Genomic DNA, 20,275 nt, shown 5'->3' with positions numbered 1-20,275 from the left:
TTATTTAACGCTCCAATTACGCCTGGTAACCTTTTAACCCATTCACGAGATCGTTTTTCTTGGATGAATTCCTTCGCGTATTGATACCCAAATAACCGTTCAGCAAGAGTCCGATTGAATCGTTCAACAATTGCCTGATCACGATGTAGCGCAGTATGACCTCGTCGTATCGCGACGCTATGATGTTTCAACGTTGATAAAACAGCGCCGCGAAATTCATTGCCAGGATCAACTTGTAATAGATTTGGCCAGCGCAGAGGACCCCTTCGGTAAATCCGCTCAAACGCATCGGCTACTTCAGTTGCTGACTTTGTTTTTAACGGCTCCGCTTGTTTGTATCGACTCGCAACATCAACTACAGTTAGCGCGTATTTGTAACCGTTGTCATGCGGCAGAAATAATATGTCAGCTTGATGAACTTCATTGGGTACGCTGACATCAAAGTGTGAGAAGTTTATTTGTTTAGGCGGTGGTAGATAAATTTGCCATATAGCCTGTTTGGATAACCAATTAGCCGCATTGGCTTTTGTTACCTTTGCAGCGCTTGCGAGTTTACCAATTGCGGCCTTCCCCTTCCAGTATCCTCTCGGAGAATAATAGATGGATTCCATGTTGTTATTATAAACGCTAGCGTTTTCAATTACCAGCGCGAGAAGCTCCGCTTCCAATCATTAATTTACCTTTCATAGCCGATTTTACCAACCATGAAGCCAATTTTTCTTTGAATGATTTATCAGGAATAGCATTTAACGCGTGAATTAATTTTACATCCGCGATATGACGCTGTTGCAAATCACCGCTACGATAAGCTATATCATGTATGCGACATGCTTCGTCGATAGCATTTATTGGATACTCACCGGGTCGCGGCTGATTTTGATCATTGAGTCTGATATCTAATCGTGTTCCGGGGCCACAGTAGCTATATCCTGGGAGGTGCTTTTCTCCTGGATACTTTGCCCACGGTGTTCCGGGGAGTTTTGATAACTTGGCTGCAATATCACCTCCTCGCTTTTTTTTAAAGCATCCCCGGGTCTAGCAGAAATAAATCTAAATTTTTTTGTACCGCATTGTACACACTTACCAGTAAGCGCCGATCTGTTATTTCTCGTTGTAACGGTTGTCATATCATTTGTGCCAGTACGCACTCTACACTTCACACAATATAGATCCATAATTTATGTATAGAGATATGAATATAATTGATTTTTCGGCGACTAAAACGAGAGAACCAGTTAAGCATGTTGCAGCGTTACCAAACTCGATCCGGATGATTATCATCGGACCATCTGGATCCGGCAAGACGCAATTGTTACTCAATTTAATAATGAGATGGATGAAGTGGGATAAGTTGTATTTAATCGCCCCTAGCGTGGATGATCAACGATGCTACGAGGTGTTGAAAGATTTTAACGAGAATGCATCAGCGATCGCTGAAAAAAATGTTATTGAGTTTATTACAGATATCAATGATGCACCAGGTATTGATGATATTGATGGCGACGTTAACAATCTAGTCGTGTACGATGATGTTATATTAGACAATCAAAAAAACCCAGCTAGGATATTTTCCAGAGCAAGGCATAAAAACACCGACGTGATATATGTCACTCAACGATACACTCAGATTCCAAAAGTAATCAGAGACAACTGTAATATTCTTGCTGTATTCAACGGCGTTGATACACACACGCTACGAAATATTTGGCAGACATGGTGCGGCGGTGACATGGACTTTAATGGTTTTCGAAACTTTTTTAGTCATGCTCAGTCGACCCTACATGGATTTGTAACGATAAATTTACATGATCCTCGGACACGATATCGTATCGGACTTGACCAAATATTCGGTTAAATTGTAAATAACTTCTTAGCAGCAGGGCGGGGGGGAATGACATCGACGCGGTCGTCGCTGTGCTTACCGGACGCTAACGACGCTGGGATCGCTGAGTGCAGAAGGTATATTAAACCAAATGACGTCACCATCGTGTAGGATGGACCGACGTCGTTTTTTTTTTACCAGCGCTGACTACACCGGATCCGCTGAGTGCAGAAAGTAATAATTAAGCAAAATAACGATTGGACAAAATGTCCGATTCGCCCCCCCCCCCCCCCGCTGCTTTATGATTATGAGCATCCCTCAAGTGCTCTTTTAGCCTCACTTTGAATTCATTTTAGTCTCACCTATATATGGTGTACCACTTATAGAGCAGCAGGGATGGCAAATCCTACAACTTTTAGAAGGTTCCAAATGCCGAAATAAGCGCTTTATGGAGGGCGAATCCTTAAGGTTCCAAATGCGGAAATAAAACCGCGAGTAAACGCACTTGTCGCCGTCGTTGCTGCCCTTTGTTGTCGTTGCCCTCCATGCTGCTTCCCGCGTCCCTTTTCGAAAACTAAGGTCTTTATCGAGGTACGAAAAAGTATCCAAAAATCGTATCTAACCCGACCCGATACCGTGTTCGAGGATCAATGTGAATTTATTGTCAAAATTCCGTGCGGGGTTGACTGAGTCTGACTAAATAATTTTTTTAATTGATTATAATCCATGTCACCGCTGCACCAAGTCTGATGAATATTTTGTAACATGTGTGTATCAACTCCGTCAAACACCGCAAGAATATGATAATTATCCCTGATCACTTTAGGAATTTGTGTATATCGCTGGGTTACATAAATCACATCAGTGATTTTGTGTCTGCCTCTGGAAAATATCCTGGCAGGATTTGATTGTTAATCCAACATTACGTCATCATACACGACTAAATTATTAATAAATCTATCAATATCATTAATACTTGGTGCTTCATCATGTCAGTGATAAATTCAACAACATTGTCTCCGTTCTCATTTAACGATCTTGCGTTTTCATTAAAATCTTTTAACACTTCGTAACACCGAAGGTCATCTACAGACGGAGCTACCAAATAGAACTCATCCCACTTGAGCCATCTCATTATTAAATTAAGTAACAACTGTCTTACCACTCCCAGATGATCCAGTTATGATCATATGACGTTGAGTAAATGGATAGCATTCTGTGGTACAGTGTCCATATAATTTGGATTGTATTTGAGGTTCGTAAATGAACTCCTAAAGATTTTAAATGTATCCATTTTACTGCCGAGATCGCAATTAATGGTCTTGCAATCTAATACTTTGTTTGCTAAAGTTATTCCAGTTAGGCCAGGGTCAATTGCAGGGGGTTGGGTAATTTTATACTTCTTTACATAATACTTAGAGGTTGTTATTCACGCTTTCATATCTAAATAGCAGACATACAGGAAATAAATAAAAGAAACCACATGAGATGAACTACTAATATCGCATCATTTGTTCTGCTCTCTACATTAATATAATTACGCATACTTTGAATATAGTCAAAGTTAGTATAGTCCATTCTTGGTGTCTGGCATCAACACAGAAAATGCTAAAACTGATGTGTGAACACAACATAGGAACCTATATATATGGAGATATGCCACTGGCTAATAAATAAATCGGTTCAGTTTTATTCGATTATCTATTTAACAAACTGAAGTCGATATACAACATTTAGTTTTATTTGATTTCTTATACTTTATCCCCTAATGACAGCATAACATATGAACTCTTGGTGAGAGACTACTACAGTATTATGTGCCAAACAGGCAGCCACCCTGCATAACAGCATGAGGTTCAAAAACATTCTTTGAAGCATATGCTATTGAAGGCTTTATAAAATTGCCTGCCTCCAATGATTGAAGTTTTCCTTTTATATATATTAGCATTAAGTTCTATTAGAAATGAAACACTATTAGTCTCATTATTTAACCTTGTCACATAAACTCAGAATAACTGCAAGCAAGGAAATAAAAAAGTATAAATAAAATAAATGATATTGCTGACCATATAATCATGGTTGAGATACAACTAATGATAAAAACAGGAATATGAAGTGTCAAGTGAATTCAGTTGCATGCTTTGTACAGTCATTCTTTAATACTATATTGTTGGTCAAACACACCTCTAAAGAAAAAAAGGAGTTTCAAACATTAGTCTTAAAAAATACTGAGAAAATGCACAACTAATGAAATCTTTAAATATATTTTCTTCAGTTACTGCGCCACCATTATACACTATCTCCATCAATAGTCAACTTTATAACTGTCTTGTGTATTTACAAAGTCAAAACTATATATGCATTGTTTCTATATAGACAGCACAATAATTGTCATGTGTATTTCCATAGTCATGACTGTAATTGTCTTGTGTTCCTTCATTGTCAACATACAAAGTGTCTTGTGTATTTCCATAGTCAACATACTGTCTTATGTATTTCCAGTCAACATAGAAACTGTCTTGTATATTTCGAGTCAACATACAAACTGTCTTGTGTATTTCCATAGTCAACATACTGTCTTGTGCATTTCCATAGTCAACATACTAACTGTCTTATGTATTTCAATAGTCGACATACTAACTGTCTTGTGTGTTTCCAGTCAACATACAAACTATCTTGTGTATTTCCATAGTCAACATACAAAATGTCTTGTGTACTTCCATAGTCAACATACAAACTGTCTTGTGTATTTCCATACTCAACATACTAATAGTCCTGTATATTTCCATAGTCAACATACTGTCTTGTTTATCTCCATAGCCAACACTAAAAAATGTCTCATGTTTCTCCATATTAAACACCTATCTTTTGTTGTTCATTGTCAACATTATAACTGTCTTGTGTTTTTCCCTGAAAGTCAACATAATAACTGTTTTGTGTTTCTCCATAGACACTACTATAAATGTCTTCTACGCAACCATAGTCAACACTAATTGTCTTGTGTTCATCCACAGTTAACACTATAACTGTCTTGTATTTCTCTATAGTAAACACTGCATATGTATTGTGTTTCTCCATGGTAGTCAGCATATAATTATGTTGTGTTTCACCACAGCCAACACCTGTTTTTAGTTTCTCCATATCGATGTTGTCAGATGTTTCCGCCCACATAAAAAATATGCCATATAAAGTAATGAGTTGATTCATGACATGGAATGACGTGTCCTGGGGATGTTTCTGCTGTTCCATAGGAACTAGTCAAGCATTCATTCCTCCTCCACAAGGGTAGTTGCCTTTGACTGGAAAATGCTGAAATAAATCATACAGTTCTTGTCTTAAACTTTGAAAATTCCATGAGCTGAATGAGTTAGTCAGGAAAAAAGTAAGCTGATTCTGCATGTCACAAACTTTACTACAATGCAATTTGCAAGTGTGCAATATAACTGAAGTCCATACATTGTTATGACATATGAAAAATATATGTTTTTTCTATGTAATATTTAATGTCATAATGCAATATTAGTTACTTTAAACTATTACAAAATGCAATCTCATCATATATTCTTTCAATTTTCTTACATACAGTATGTATGTACCATTTGACAAAATGTCCAATGCAACATATATATAAGTAATAGAGGTTATAAAAACATACAGATCACTGGAAAAGCCCCTATGGTCAAGAAGGTGCAGTTGTTTATAGGAGATCGGGGAGACGTTGATATCCCCGTAAAATAGAACTTTATATTCATTCCTATATGGTAATGAGGTGAGAAATGGCATGTACAAGTTAAATGAAATCATTTTCATGGAGGTAATACAATTAGCTTTAATTTTAAAATAACGCATACTTTCATCGTGGAGTAGAACAAATTCGAAAAACAAACAGCTAATAACAAATTATGACGTGATTATTGCTGTGAAGACATACTCCATCAAATTTTGATTTAATTATTCATGGTACATGCTGTGAAGACAGACTATCAAATGCTGTTTTATATTATTATGTGAACATGATTTGATGACAAATGTAAAACTTTTAATTATTATGCTAAATACTGTTATGTAAATATGTGAAGTAATTATTAAGTACACATGATATGACAAAGACTAAACAAAAATTTGACGTAATTATTGTGTGTGCATGATTTGACACAGACTGTACAAAAATGTGATGTAATTGGTATGTGCAGATGATATGGTGACACTGTATTTAAATCAAGACTGAGATTATTTTGAAAATCATGTGAATATTCTCCAACCTGATATTTTTTGTCGTGAATTGCACACTACATATTGGCATTCACCTGTTCAAAAATCCATTAGGTATCCTGAAAATAGTAATGCTTAAACTTCATAGAAAACAAAAGGGTGGGTTTAGCTAAAACCATATTTTTTTTACCACATTCTTGAGAATGAGTTACATGTATGTTCTACCATCATATCATAAACACAATATTTTTACTTTGTACCTGTTGCATCTCAATTATCATTTGTTGTAGCTACCAAGCCTGATATATGGAGATCACCTGACTCCTTTGCTTTGCCAGCTCTGAGCTGTATACCTGTCTGCCAATTACGGATTCAATATCATGAAGTACTGCATCAATATTGTTCCAGTAATCCTCAAATTCTTTTCGGCTAATTTTTCCATCTGCGGAATGACCACTGATACAATTTCTATATAAACGAATTCGTTCCACACTAGCTCCTAGAGAACTGTCTCTTGGTTGATTTTGTGGATCATTTCCCCATCCTGTCAATGGAGCAAGAACTGTGCTGACATTTCTGATCAGAGTATATAGCAACGAAAGGTCAAACTGGTCTACCGTTCCTGTTTTCTGTCCCTGAGGATCTGGGAAAACCAGCTGAACTTGATCCGAGTTAAGAAGAGGTCTACCCTGCTTCCTGGTCAATTTGACTTTATTGGCCAATATAGCTTGGTATATGTCTTTGTATTGCACAGGAAATCTGCTAAGGAGAATTTCTCTCATGGCATTTCCACAAACAGTTACTAAAGCAACACAGAGTCTAGCATGATTCATGTGTTCCGGTGTTATGGGTGCATCAGGAGCATGCTCCTAAATGAAATGGAGGACAAATATTATTACATATATCGATGATTTCAATGATTAAACATACAGTAGTAAATAACAGTACAGGTTGATGCCAGTAATGTAAACATCGTGAAGAAAAGTTTTGCACTATTTTATTTTGACATAAGTAAAGAACAGGTTTAACCTATGACCGCATATTAAAGAAAATAAATTGCTCTAAAACCAGTATAAATCTAACTGGGGTTGACCATTCATCAACACTACTATATACATATATCCACCCACCAAAAAGCAACAACAAAAAACAAACTGAGATAAAATAAGTCATATTCCCCAATCTTTATATGTAGGGAGGAAGGATTTTGATGGAGAGAATATACATATATATATATATATATATATATATATATATATATATATATATATATATATATATATATAATGTACATGTTTTTAATGCGGCATTGATTACACTTCTGAGCTACATTCACGCTAATAATGGTACACCTTAAAGCCAAACATGGTAGATATCACCATTTCTGAAGAAAGAAACGTAAATAAAGAAGGAATAAATTTAACAATTTGAAATATATATATATATATATATATATATATATATATATATATATATATATATATATATATATATATATATATATAATATATATATGTATATATATATATATATATATATATATATATATATATATATATATATATATATATATATATATATATATATATATATACATCTTGTGACACTGATATACATATAATACATGTCATAAAATTAGCTTGTACTGGATCCCATTAAATTGTTTATGGACACATAATTATATGAAATAAATTAATATAATGATAACAATATTTTCAAAACAGTTTATATATGTATGATGCCTACCAGAATTTCATTCAAACTCATGCTATTAGAAATGGAACCTGTTGCCTAGCTCTAATGAAATAGCATGCTAACCTATACACAACACACCCCTCCCTGTAACAGGATTAAAGTAGTCATAGGTAAGGACTCCTGGTGCATGAAAGCTCACTTTGTTGGCAGGTTTAATTTAGCATTAAGCAAGATGTGTTTATCAAACACATCACGGTACATTTGCACATTAGACTGAATCTTAATGGTTATTTGTGTATGATTTGGATTTTCACGAAGCTTTAATTTTTTAGTCATGTCTGCAATGTGGCAATTCATAGTGATGTCAATCACTGCAAGGAAAGAATAGCTCGGCAAAAGAAATCCAACTGATCATTCAAGAATACTTGGCACTTCAAAAAGTCCTTTCTTTGTAAATGAATAGATAATAGTGAAATAAACAATTACTTAAATAAAGTGTATCTTCATCACATTTAGAGGCTGAATTTATGTGGCATTTGAATCAGGAATATAAATTATAAACACAAATGTACAGTGAATATTAATCCAACCACACGTATATACCAAGCGCTAACCTCGAACACAGAACAATATTGTATTTGGTGGTAATACCGCTATCTACATCAGCATAAAACATTTTCAGCTTACTAAAATGCTTTAATCGAGGACATAACATATCAAAGAAAATATACATTCATACTCATGCTGCCTGCAATGGCGCCTAGTGCCTAGTTCTAACAATAGAGTCCTGTGAATTCTTCTGATGGAAACGGCAAAATCACTTGCCATTTAATAGTTTCGATGATCAAATTTTCAACATGGACATATTGGATATCAAAATCAATACTGTTTTAAATTAGGATAAGCAATACATCGTTCAAAGTATGTTGGTGATAGCACAGTGCTGATGTAACTGTCCTTTCTATAGGAGCAATGACCAAAATATTTCAAGAAGGCTTATGTTGTGGCAATAATGAATATCAAATTGACACCATTTCCTTTTAGGACTATAGATACATAAAAAGTCAGCTAAATTTCGTAAAAGCACAATGCATCATAAGAATATTTTCAAAGAAAACCAAAAAAAATTGAGTACGTTTGCTATAATTAATATTTTTATCATCAAGTATGTACAAGAGTATCGACAGTCAGCTAGATCATTAAATACACTGAGTGAGGGAAGAAACCTTTCAAACAAACTTGAATGATTATCAGTTTGATTTTCTAAGCTTTAAACACTTTGAACAGTTAAACGATTAAACAGCACATACATTAAAATATGTCGGCTGGAACTATTTAGTTGTAAAATGGACAAAAATCTAATCAACTTTGTAGGTTTATTTAGAAACAATGGAAATGATCACTTCTCCGACTCCATATGTCCAATGGGAACATTTCGATATATGGGGCAACAATTATTGAGGTCAAAGTTCTAGAAAGGTTTAATAAATTCCAGTTTTAAATGAGCTAGGAGCAATTAAAATGATTTGTATTCAACAGTTTTGAATTAAAAATAATAATTCCATCTCAGATTAAACTGATGTTATATGTAATATCTTAAAATGTATTATTTCACTCTTAGTTGCAAATACACGTGACCCCATTTATATCTTTCAGCTTTATTAATATTCAGCTTAAATATTCTTGAACATTCTGCAACATCACAGACTTTGTTCAAAACTTAGAGCTAATTCTGATGGGGGATCTAACTCATCTAAATCATTTAAGATCTTGATAAAGTTAAGGCCTTAAGTTTGATTGCCATCATGACATAAATGCAGGTTCCATGGCTTTATCTAACACATGCAATGAAATCGAATTCATATTCATTATACTGATATGCATGGAACTCGTTTAATAAGTACAGATTACAGGACTGTAACTAACACATCCAATCAAATCGACCATACATTCATTATACTGATATGCATGGATCTAGTTCAATACATAAAGGTTACAGGGTTGTAACTACCACATCCAATCCAATCAAATCAATTCATTATACTGATATACGTGGATCTAAATAAATAAATAGAGGTTACAGGGTTGTAACTATCACATTCAATCAAAATCGACCTTATTTCATTATGATAAAGTGCATGGAACTTGTTCATTATCAAACACCTTCAAAATCGTCTTGAGGTAAAATAATATAAAGAATATAATCACAATCTGATTTTAACTCAGGAGTGGCAACATATTCAGTTTAGTTGCATTATCACTTCTTCAATATGCATGGGACATCCCCATTAGCAAAGTCTTCTGAGATCATCATCGGATATGCTCAAATTCCTAGGTTGATCAAAGTCGTATACAATATAATGGTACAGTAGTTAGCCAATAACATACAATATCACCTCATTAATCTGTTAGTCTCCCATTCTCTCTCTTATACCATATATTGATATTATTAGCCTGCTTTAATAGCCTGATCACAAATGAATCAGAAGTACGACTTCCTGAGTAGTGGCAAGTCATCGGTGGATGCAGAGAAAGTCCATGAATCTTTATAGCCAGGCAAACTAACACTGATGTAAAAAAATATACATAGACTAAAAGATGCTAAAAAAGGAATAATAAAAGTACAAGCATTCGATTGATTAGTAAAAATATATAATGCATACAAGTATATAAAACACATGTGATTGAATTTTTACATTATATAGCTTTTGATTTGGGTTGGTTAATTAAAGAATTTTATCTTAAGACAATACAGTGCACATTGTCCATTTACTCTGGCATATGACAACGACTATTACAGTTATTCAATAATGTTGCATTATGTCAGGTACCAGACTAGATTAATTGGTGTATTATCTTTTAGTAACTGCTATCTTACAGTGTTATTTGGTGGGATGTCTAGTCACTTATCTAACCCATGGACTTGTATTCCTAGTCAGATAAGAGAACAGGAGTGTTATATAATGCCATATAATGACCAATCTCCGCCCATAGACTTGCATATTCAACCTAATAACATTATGGGAGAACAGTAGTCGAAGGGGAAGTCAATACTATCATATTATCCCTCAGTAAAGGTTGAAAACAATTTACCTCATCTGTAAACCACATCTGAAACATGCGAGCTTCAGGGACTCCTCGGGATGGTGGACTCTGTACATGCAGTGCGTATTGTAGGGTCTCGCCAAGGTAAGAGATAATCTTGGAGAGATTCAATGTAATGAACTTTCTAACTCTGCTGCAAAGTTTTGCATCAGGAGTCCTGACTTCATCAATCACCATCCTCGTTATTCTTGCACATATCACATGGTTCCTGTAGTACAGAGTCAATCTGTGGAACAGGTCAAGATCAAACACACAACTGCCACAGAAAATGAGACTTTTGGAGGATTCCTTATTTTGGGCAACTGGCCAGTGAGCTACACAGGCAGCAAGAAGCCTATGGAAGATGGGGGGTGGCAAAAACTTTCCCGTAAACTCACAGTTCAGATCTAACGTGCTCACAATCCGGGGATCTCGATCTGGGGAGATAACTTCTCTTGGACATTTCTGATGAAGCATAAAAGGTGCAAGGAAGTAGCTCTCCACCTAACAATAAAATATATTATATATAGGCACACACAGAAATACAGAAAATACAAGTCAAAAATACTCAAACCTAGACTTATAAACACAAATAAAGGTCATAGGCAAGTACAATTTAGGGTAGAAATGAATAATTTGTAAAAACGAGGATAGAAAAGCATGTAAGTGAAACATAATTTCAAACAAGTTCAGCAATAACAAGAATTTGATTATGGCTTCTGTGTGACCCAATTTTGATATGATATTGACACTTATTTCATTTTGGACTGACTGGAAAACCACATGTAGATATGACTTTCACTTCAGGTGGATTAGCGACAAAAAGATTTTCAAGATGACCTACAAGATTCCTTTTAAATCTTCCTGTGAAAATTCCGCATTAAAAGGATTGTTTCATATACAACGAGTATTAATAAATGAAGTTTATATTTCGGACGAGTGGGTGGAAATGTTAATGATGCAATACTTACCTGTTGCTATTGCATAGTGTAGTTGACCATTTCATGATGGAAATTATCCTGTTCTATATGACGAAACTTTGTATTCCAAAATAACGACTTTATTGAAAATTCTTGAAGTCTAACATGTGACCTAGCACATGTAATTTTGTCATTATATTTTTGTGTAAGGACTAAGTAATACCATCAGGTAAGTATTGCAAAATTAAAACTAGTTTTATCCTCCAGTCCCCCTACATGTTAGTATTTCATCCCACAGTCCCCATATATTTTATATGTTATCCACCAGTCCCCATACATTTTAGCATTTTATATATCAGTCCCCCTACATTTTAGTCCCTCAACACTATATGCCTTTCCATGAACACTATATGCCTATTCATCAACACTATATGCCTATCCATCAACACTATCTACCTAGCCATCAACACCATATGCCTTTCCATCAACACTATATACATATCCATGGACACTATATGCCTATCCATCAACCCTATATTCATATACATCAACCCTACATGCCTATCCATCAACACTATATGCATATCCATGAACACTATATACCTATCAATTAACACTATATGCCTATCCATCAGCACTATAAGCCTATTCATCACCACTATATTCCTTTTCTTCAACACTATATATATATATATATATATATATCCCTAAACACTATAACCATATGCATCAACACATCATGCCTATACATCAATGCTATATGCTTATCCATCAACAATATATACCTATACATCAATACTATATGCTTATCCATCAACAATATATACCTATCCATCAACACTATATGCCACTCCAGCAACACTATATGCATATCAATCAGTCCTGTATGGCAATCCATCAACTCTATAGGCATATTCATCACCACTATATTCCTTTCCTTCAACACTATATGCCGATCCATCTCTACTGTATGACAATTGATCAACAGTACAGGCCTATCCATCAACACTGTATGCCTATCCATCAACACTATATGCCTATCCATCAACACAATATTCTTATCCGTCAACACTATATGCCTATCTATCAACACTATATGCCTATCCATCGGTACTGTCCTATCCATCAACACTGTATGCCTATCCATCAGTATTCCATGGCAATCCATCAACACTATATGCCTATCCATCAACACTATATGCCTATCCATCAGCACTATATGCCAATTTGTCAACAATATGTGCCTATCTATTTACACCACATTTATATCCATCAACACTAAATGCCTATCCATCAACAAGAAATGCATATCCATCATACCTGTTAATTAACAATATATGCCTACATATTTAAACTACATGCTTTTATGTTTACATTATAAGCGTATTCATCAGTATTATATACCTGTTCATCAGCACTATGTGCCTATTTCAAAGAATACAGTCATAATCCATCAACACTATCTGCTAATTCAACTAAATGAAATCACTATCCATCAACACCACATGCCTATTTAACAGAAAATAGTAGGGTCAATACATGTGCAATGTCAACTCAACATAATATATTAGGGTCAATACAACAGAATATAGTACGGTCAATACAACAGAATATGGTAGGGTCAATACAAGTGCAGTAATAAAACTTCAGGATATCTAAAAACGTACCTTGGGCTCATTTCCTTCTTCAGTAAATGACCTTGGCGTTGCAATGATATTTAATTTCTCCATTAGGAGCAAGATATGATCCTTGTGATCATGGAATTCCTGGTGGTTCTTCTCTGTCCAGATGGCATCTAGAAATGAAAAGAATGACACCAGAATAAAAAGTCATTGTTTTAAGTTGTAATATAAATATCATGTAGATGTATAAATGTAGTAATATAAATATATATGCATTAATATAAATATCATGTAGATGTATAAATGCAGTAATATAAATATCATGTAGATGTAATAATGTAGTAATATAAATATCATGTAGATGTATTAATGTACTAATATAAATATCATGTAGATACATTTTAATTAGTATTATAAATATTATACAGATGTATTAATGTACTGATATAAATATCATGTAGTTGTATTAATGTACTAATATAAATATCATGTAGATACATTTTTAAGTAGTATCATAAATATCATATAGATGTATTAATGTACTAATATAATTATCATGTGGTTGTATTAATGTAGTAATCTAAATATCATGTAGATGTACTTTCATTAACTTTACCACTAAGTTTTGTTGGCTTACAATTTCACAGAAAAATGGTAATGTACATGCATGTGTAGATACTTCATAACTGTCAGTGACACAATAAAATTACTGTTACATGATTGTACATTTAAGGGTACATATTCATAATTGTCATTGTGTCACCAAAAAATGGCTGTAATTTCAATGTCAAATATTTTTTTCATAGAATTTCAAGTTGTTTCTAGTCTGAAACTAAAATTATGTGATATATACAAACTTCAGGCACTCAAAATATGACCACCTGATTACTTGGCATCACTCAAATGACTTACCTTTGTAGAAAAATTAAAATCAAACATTTAGTCTCAGTCATTTTGAAGTTACACAGGAACTACATACTGAAATGACTTTCCTGTGGAGAAAAATTCAAACCAAACGTTTAGTGTCAATCATTTTGAAGTTACACTACATACTCAAATGACTTACCTGTGGAGAAAAATTCAAACCAAACGTTTAGTGATAGTCATTTTGAAGTTACCATATATACACAAATGACTTACCTGTGGAGAAAAATTCAAACCAAACGTTTAGTGATAGTCATTTTAAAGTTACACTACATATTCAAATGACTTACCTGTGGAGCAAAATTCAAACCACACGTTTAGTGTAAATCATTTTGAAGTTACACTACATACTCAAATGACTTACCTGTGGAGAAAAAATTCAAACCAAACATTTAGTGTTAGTCATTTTGAAGTTACACTACATACTCAAATGATTTACCTGTGGAGAAAAATTAAAACCAACCGTTTAGTCTCAGTCATTTTGAAGTTACACTACATAATCAAATGACTTACCTGTGGAGAAAAATTCAAAATAAACGTTTAGTGTCAGTCATTTATAAGTTGCACTACATATTTAAATGACTTACCTGTGGAGAAAAATTCAAACCAAACGTTTAGTGTTAGTCATTTTGAAGTTACACTACATACTCATCTGATGCAATATCAGTACTGAGCTTACCAATTACATTATAAAGTAAGTTAATTGCAATTTAAAAATCAGATAAGATGGGGTAAATTTTGGTTAATTTAACTGTATTATTGTCGAACCCATATGCCTGATAATTTTCTTTGGGCATATATACAATCTTGTACAATTCTAGTTTCCTTATTTTAATAAAATATGTTGACCTCTTGTGAATACACAAAACGTTTTACATCATGCAATGTCTTAGAACAGCGAGTGTGTAGAACAAAACAATCACCCGTTCAATAAACTGTCAAAACTGTCAATACCAGTTCCACACAACAATATATCAGATGGGTTTTTGAAAACAATAGACTCGTCAAACATGTCAATAACAGTTACACACAGAAACATGCCAGCTGGGCTTTTGCAAATAAGAGACATGTCAAATCTGTCAAGAGCAACTACAGTGGAACATGTCAGACAGGCTTTTGCAAAACAGAGACATGTCAAATCTGTCAATAGCAAATACACACAGGAACATGCCAGACTGGCTTCTGCAAACAAGAGGCTTGTCAACTCTGTCAATAGCAAATACACACAGAAACATTCAAGACCGGCTTTTGCAAACAAGAGACTTGTCAAATTTATCAATGTCAGTTACACAGAAACATACAAGACAGACTTTTGCAAACAAAAAAATTGACAAATCTGTCAACAGCAACTACACACAGAAACCAGCCAGATGGGCTTTTGCACCATAACAAGTCTTTGCACCATAAAAGAAGCCCGGTTTGAAAGTGAATTATTCACAATTAAAACCATTTATCTAAGTCATTAAAAAATTTCGTGTTTATCGGCTTATCGTCTAATTGTGATTGATATTGTTTGTGATCAATATTGTTTCATTGTTTGTAATCAGCATAACATTCTTTCTTGTGGAACGCATCTTCTTGGATTCAAAACAATAACCTAATAATAAAGCATCTGTTAACATTGATCAAAATCAAACTCCTCAGTTCCCATGATGAATTAAACTCGTTTACCAAGTTTCACAGAAATTGATGAGGAATATCAGGCACAAGGAATTTTCTCCAGGCATTGGTACAGATCAGAAATTGTTAAAGCCACGCCCCACCCCAATGAAGTCAATAGGTGGACAATACCAGGTCGTGGGCTGGATCAGGCCTATGAATAGTAAATTACCTGCTTTATATCTTAAGAGGTAACAAAATGGATCTGATGCAAGGCATTTGATTAATATGATCATTTCTTATGTATTATGGAACCTTTCTACAACAATTACGATGTGTTCCTTAGAGTGGTAACCCTTATTACAGCACCTGTCTGCAACAATAATACTATAATCTTATTTACCAAGGTTGATCGAATGGAATTTGGAACTTCAAGTGGTAACACATGTAGCAGTAATTGTTGTTGTAAGGTTTAACGCCATTTTTCAGCACATGATAGGCTATACATGGCGGCCAGTATTAATGGTGGAGGAAGAACCCAGGAAAACCCCTGGAAAGAACCACTGATCCACGAAAGCTACGGGCAGGCTTTATCACACACCCACATTAGCCGAATCTGAGACTCGAACCCACGCTGACAGAGATGAGATGGCAGTGATCCGTAACGGACAGCGCTTTAGACCACTCAGCCACTCGGGGCCTCACTTGTAGTAGTTCTAATCTGTCTATGACAATGATGATATAAGCTTAGTTACCAATGTGAATGAAATATGGACTTTTGAGAATTTAATGACATAATCCCATATTCCTTGTGTGCCTCAAGTATGGACTCCTGTATGGTAAGAAGTCATTTTCCATGGATGGACGGCACATGACCCATGAACATCTATAGCAAAAGGTCAAAATGGTCTTTACTCATGATGAGACAAAAAGATGAAAGCTATTTTCCTTTTTCAAGATCTTAATTGGATTCTAAAACTATGTTTCTAGTACGGATACAACATAAAAATGCTTATCATTTGCTTTGTGTTTTTTATCACAAATTATGTATACAGCACATTGGAGAACATTCCAATTTATCAAGAATGGAGCATGCGTCCATGATGGTTTTGTTGTACCACTAGACAACCAAAATGACATGTTCTCTGCTTCATGAATCTGGCTTTGTCCAGGATGCTTTGACAACTTTCTGCTAGTTGTTCTTGGAATAAATAAGTTGAAAATTAGTTGACCGTTTGGGTTTTTCACAAACAATGGCTTTCATTTATCATTTTCCAATTTATTTACAACAAAAATGGAAATGAGTTTATTGTTGTTATCATGTGAATATTGGACCTCTGATGAAATGAGCATTTAGGTTGTGAGATTTTTGTAGACATAACTCGCAATAGAAATGGTGAGTACCAGGTTGAGTTTCATCAACAATGTAGTAATTTCATTTCATCTATGAGGTGTATAAAGAAGTAATGCTGATAATACTCGACTGCTACTGAGTGTAAGGAAAGCTCTATATGGATGTAATTGTGGGGAGGCTGGGAAAACATGTATGCATTTAGAATGGGCAAGGATTGCTGAAAAAATATTTTACTAGGAGAATTGGTTTATTCTTTGAAAACGTTGCCCCAATCATAATACCTTCAGAGAATAAGCAAGAAATGGAGGGAGGTACATCCCCTTGCCCTGTAGATACAATCACCGATCGCTTTAGGTATAAGAAACAGCTTGTAGGTAACCCGACTGGAAGGGACTTCATCTGTCAGGAAGTGGCTTCAAATAAAGAACACATTCCCCATTCCATATATATCCAGTAGAAGTCGAAAAGCGGCGACTTAGGAAGTTGTTGACTGGCCTGGAATGGGGACCTGCTGAGCTTTGGATATGTATGGGTCCAGAAGATCAGTTTAATCTCTTTGGGATGACAAATCTTGGGGATAAAAGCTAGATAATGTGGACCATGATCTCCATCCCACTGCCTGAATGGTGTCGGTTAGAGAACAGCTCTGGTCAAATACTATACTGCTGGCAACTGCTCCAACCTTGTCAGTTGAAAAGCGTAAAAAGTTCATATGAGTTGGCATGATTTCTCCATATGCATGACGAGATAATCCATGTTGACATACACCCATGTTCTTTCTTCAGCGATAGCATAGGCATTATCTCACCCAACGGATCTTGTTCTATTACGGTACCACTTCAAACTGGGTCTGGAGCTGATGTATGTAAAATAGGCAGAGGTTTCATGATGAAAGTCTGGTTACTGCGGAAGGAAGCGTGTTCTTGGCGATGATAGAGGATGCAGTCATAAGTAAAGTCTGGTTACTGGGGAAGGAAGCCTGTTTTTGGCAATGATAGAGGATGCAGTCATAAGAAAAGTCTGGTTACTGTGGAAGGAAGCCTGTTCGTGGCAAAGATAGAGGATGCAGTCATAAGTCTGGTTACTGTGGAAGGAAGCATGTTCTTGGCAATGCCAGAGGATGCAGTCATAAGGAAAGTGTGGTCACTGTGGACGGAAGCCTGTTCTTGGCAATGATAGAGGATGCAGTCATAAGCCTTGTAACTGTGGAAGGAAGCCTGTTCTTGGCAACGATAGAGGATGTAGTCATAAGTAAAGTCTGGTTCCGGTGGAAGGAAGCCTGTTTTTGGCAATGATAGAGGATGCTGTCATAAGTAAAGTCTGGTTCCTGTGGAAGGAAGCCTGTTCTTGGCAATGATATAGGATGCAGTCATAGGTAAAGTCTGGTTACTGTGGAATGAAGCCTATTCTTGGCAATGATACAGGATGCAGTCATTAGAGGATGCATCCATACGTAAAGTCTAGTTACTGTGGAAGGAAGCCTGTTCTTGGTAGTGATAGATGATACATAAGTAAAGTCTGGTTACTGTGGAACAAAGCCTGTTCTTGGCAATGATAGAGGATGCAATCGTAAGTAAAGAATGGCTGTTGTGGAAGGAAACCGTTTCTTGGCAATGATAGAGTATGCAGACATAACTAAAGTCTGGTTAATGTGGTAGGGAGCCTGTTTTTGGCAATGATAGAGGATGCAGTCATAAGTATAGTCTGCTTTCTGTGGAAGGAAGCGAGTTTGCAATGATATATAATACAGACATAAGTAAAGTCTGGTTACTGGGGAAGGAAGCCTGTTCTTGACAAAGAAAGAATATGCAGTCATAAGTAAAGTATGATTACCCATGGAAGGAAGCCTTTTCTTGGCAATGAAAGACGATGCACTCATAAGTAAGTCTGACCCATCTTGTTGGAACTATGTAGTTTGGGTCTGCTGCATGCATTTCAATAATTCTGCCCAAAGTCACTAATGTCATGAGGAAGCAGGCCTTGTATTAAAGGCATTCCAGAGGTACCCCTGAAAGAGGTTTCAAAGGGCTTTTGTCCTACAAGATTAATTGCAAACATAGGTTGCACTTTGGGCACAGAGCTAAAGTATTTGGCTGTGTATATTGTTACCTATTCCACATGTTGTAAACAATTCCACCAATGACGGGTCCCATCGGATATACAAAAGAGAGACAACAGAGTGATGGGAGACAATTATGTCTATATTAATTGATTGTTCCAGGACAAAGAATCAGCTAGTATGATTAGGAATGCTGGGAAATGGTGAACTTAAACATTAATCTGTTGTCAACCATACCACTTTAGAAAGCCCTAAGTCAGGATGCAATGGGCTGGGGACTTGTTTCCTCCTTGTCGTTGTGTAGGCCTGTTGGACAGAATGAGGACTTAACATTTAAACATTCCTGCTACCAGTGAAAGGCATTCAAAATGACCTTCAGCGCCAGAACATTGCTATGCAGATTTCATTCCTGCGGAGACCATACAAACACTGGTTTCCCGAAAGGATGGTATTAGATGAGCTCCCCACCCTTCTATTTTTCAGAGATGCTTCCATGAGTTTAATTTAAGGGAGGATTTCCTCCACCCACTCCCCTTCTCAAAATAATAAAGGGGGCTTGAGTAGAACAAAGATGATGGGAAGAATAAAATGACCAAGGTTCAATATATACATAACACATCAATATCCATATCTTTCTTCCTAATCCACTCTGTAAGATTTCTATTGAAATCCAAATATTTAACAGATGTTGCATCAAATTTTATATGTATTAGTAGGTTTATTAAAAAAGTGCACTTTACTTTTAAATTGTATTTTAATTTCACTTGTTTTTCTACAATTTCCTCATTCAATTTTTAAAAAAAAACATGTGCTGCCAAAATATGGAGCTGATTGGCATGCTTTCTGTTTTGGGCCATCCGTCATCTATACTGGATTCCAATTTAACGTCATTTTGTTGGTTCCAAATCATCCACTTGTATCTCTGTTAATACGTTCTGAGTTCCTATATTCTGATATATTTCCCGACATTAAAAATAAATTGCC

At 35.3% G+C, this 20,275-nt stretch overlaps 1 protein-coding gene across 2 annotated transcripts in view; it reads right to left on the bottom strand.

The window, feature by feature from the left end:
- Positions 1-3,547: 3,547 nt before the first annotated feature.
- Positions 3,548-20,275, bottom strand: part of LOC149789706 (uncharacterized) — a 127,433-nt gene continuing 110,705 nt past the window's right edge. For both annotated transcript variants that reach the window (XM_089971709.1, XM_089971710.1), the window contains exons 12-15: positions 13,401-13,528; positions 10,823-11,317; positions 6,295-6,903; positions 3,548-5,131 (exon numbers count right to left, since the gene is read on the bottom strand). In XM_089971709.1, coding sequence (XP_089827835.1) covers positions 6,325-6,903; positions 10,823-11,317; positions 13,401-13,528 — 1,202 coding nt within the window. In that variant the 3' untranslated portion in view covers positions 3,548-5,131; positions 6,295-6,324. The remainder of the gene's footprint in view (positions 5,132-6,294; positions 6,904-10,822; positions 11,318-13,400; positions 13,529-20,275) is intronic.

Source organism: Sinohyriopsis cumingii, chromosome 10 (genome assembly GCF_028554795.1).
Source record: "Sinohyriopsis cumingii isolate HCF-2022 chromosome 10, ASM2855479v2, whole genome shotgun sequence".
Classification (NCBI taxonomy): domain Eukaryota; kingdom Metazoa; phylum Mollusca; class Bivalvia; order Unionida; family Unionidae; genus Sinohyriopsis; species Sinohyriopsis cumingii.
This window is presented reverse-complemented; position numbering and strand designations above follow the sequence as displayed.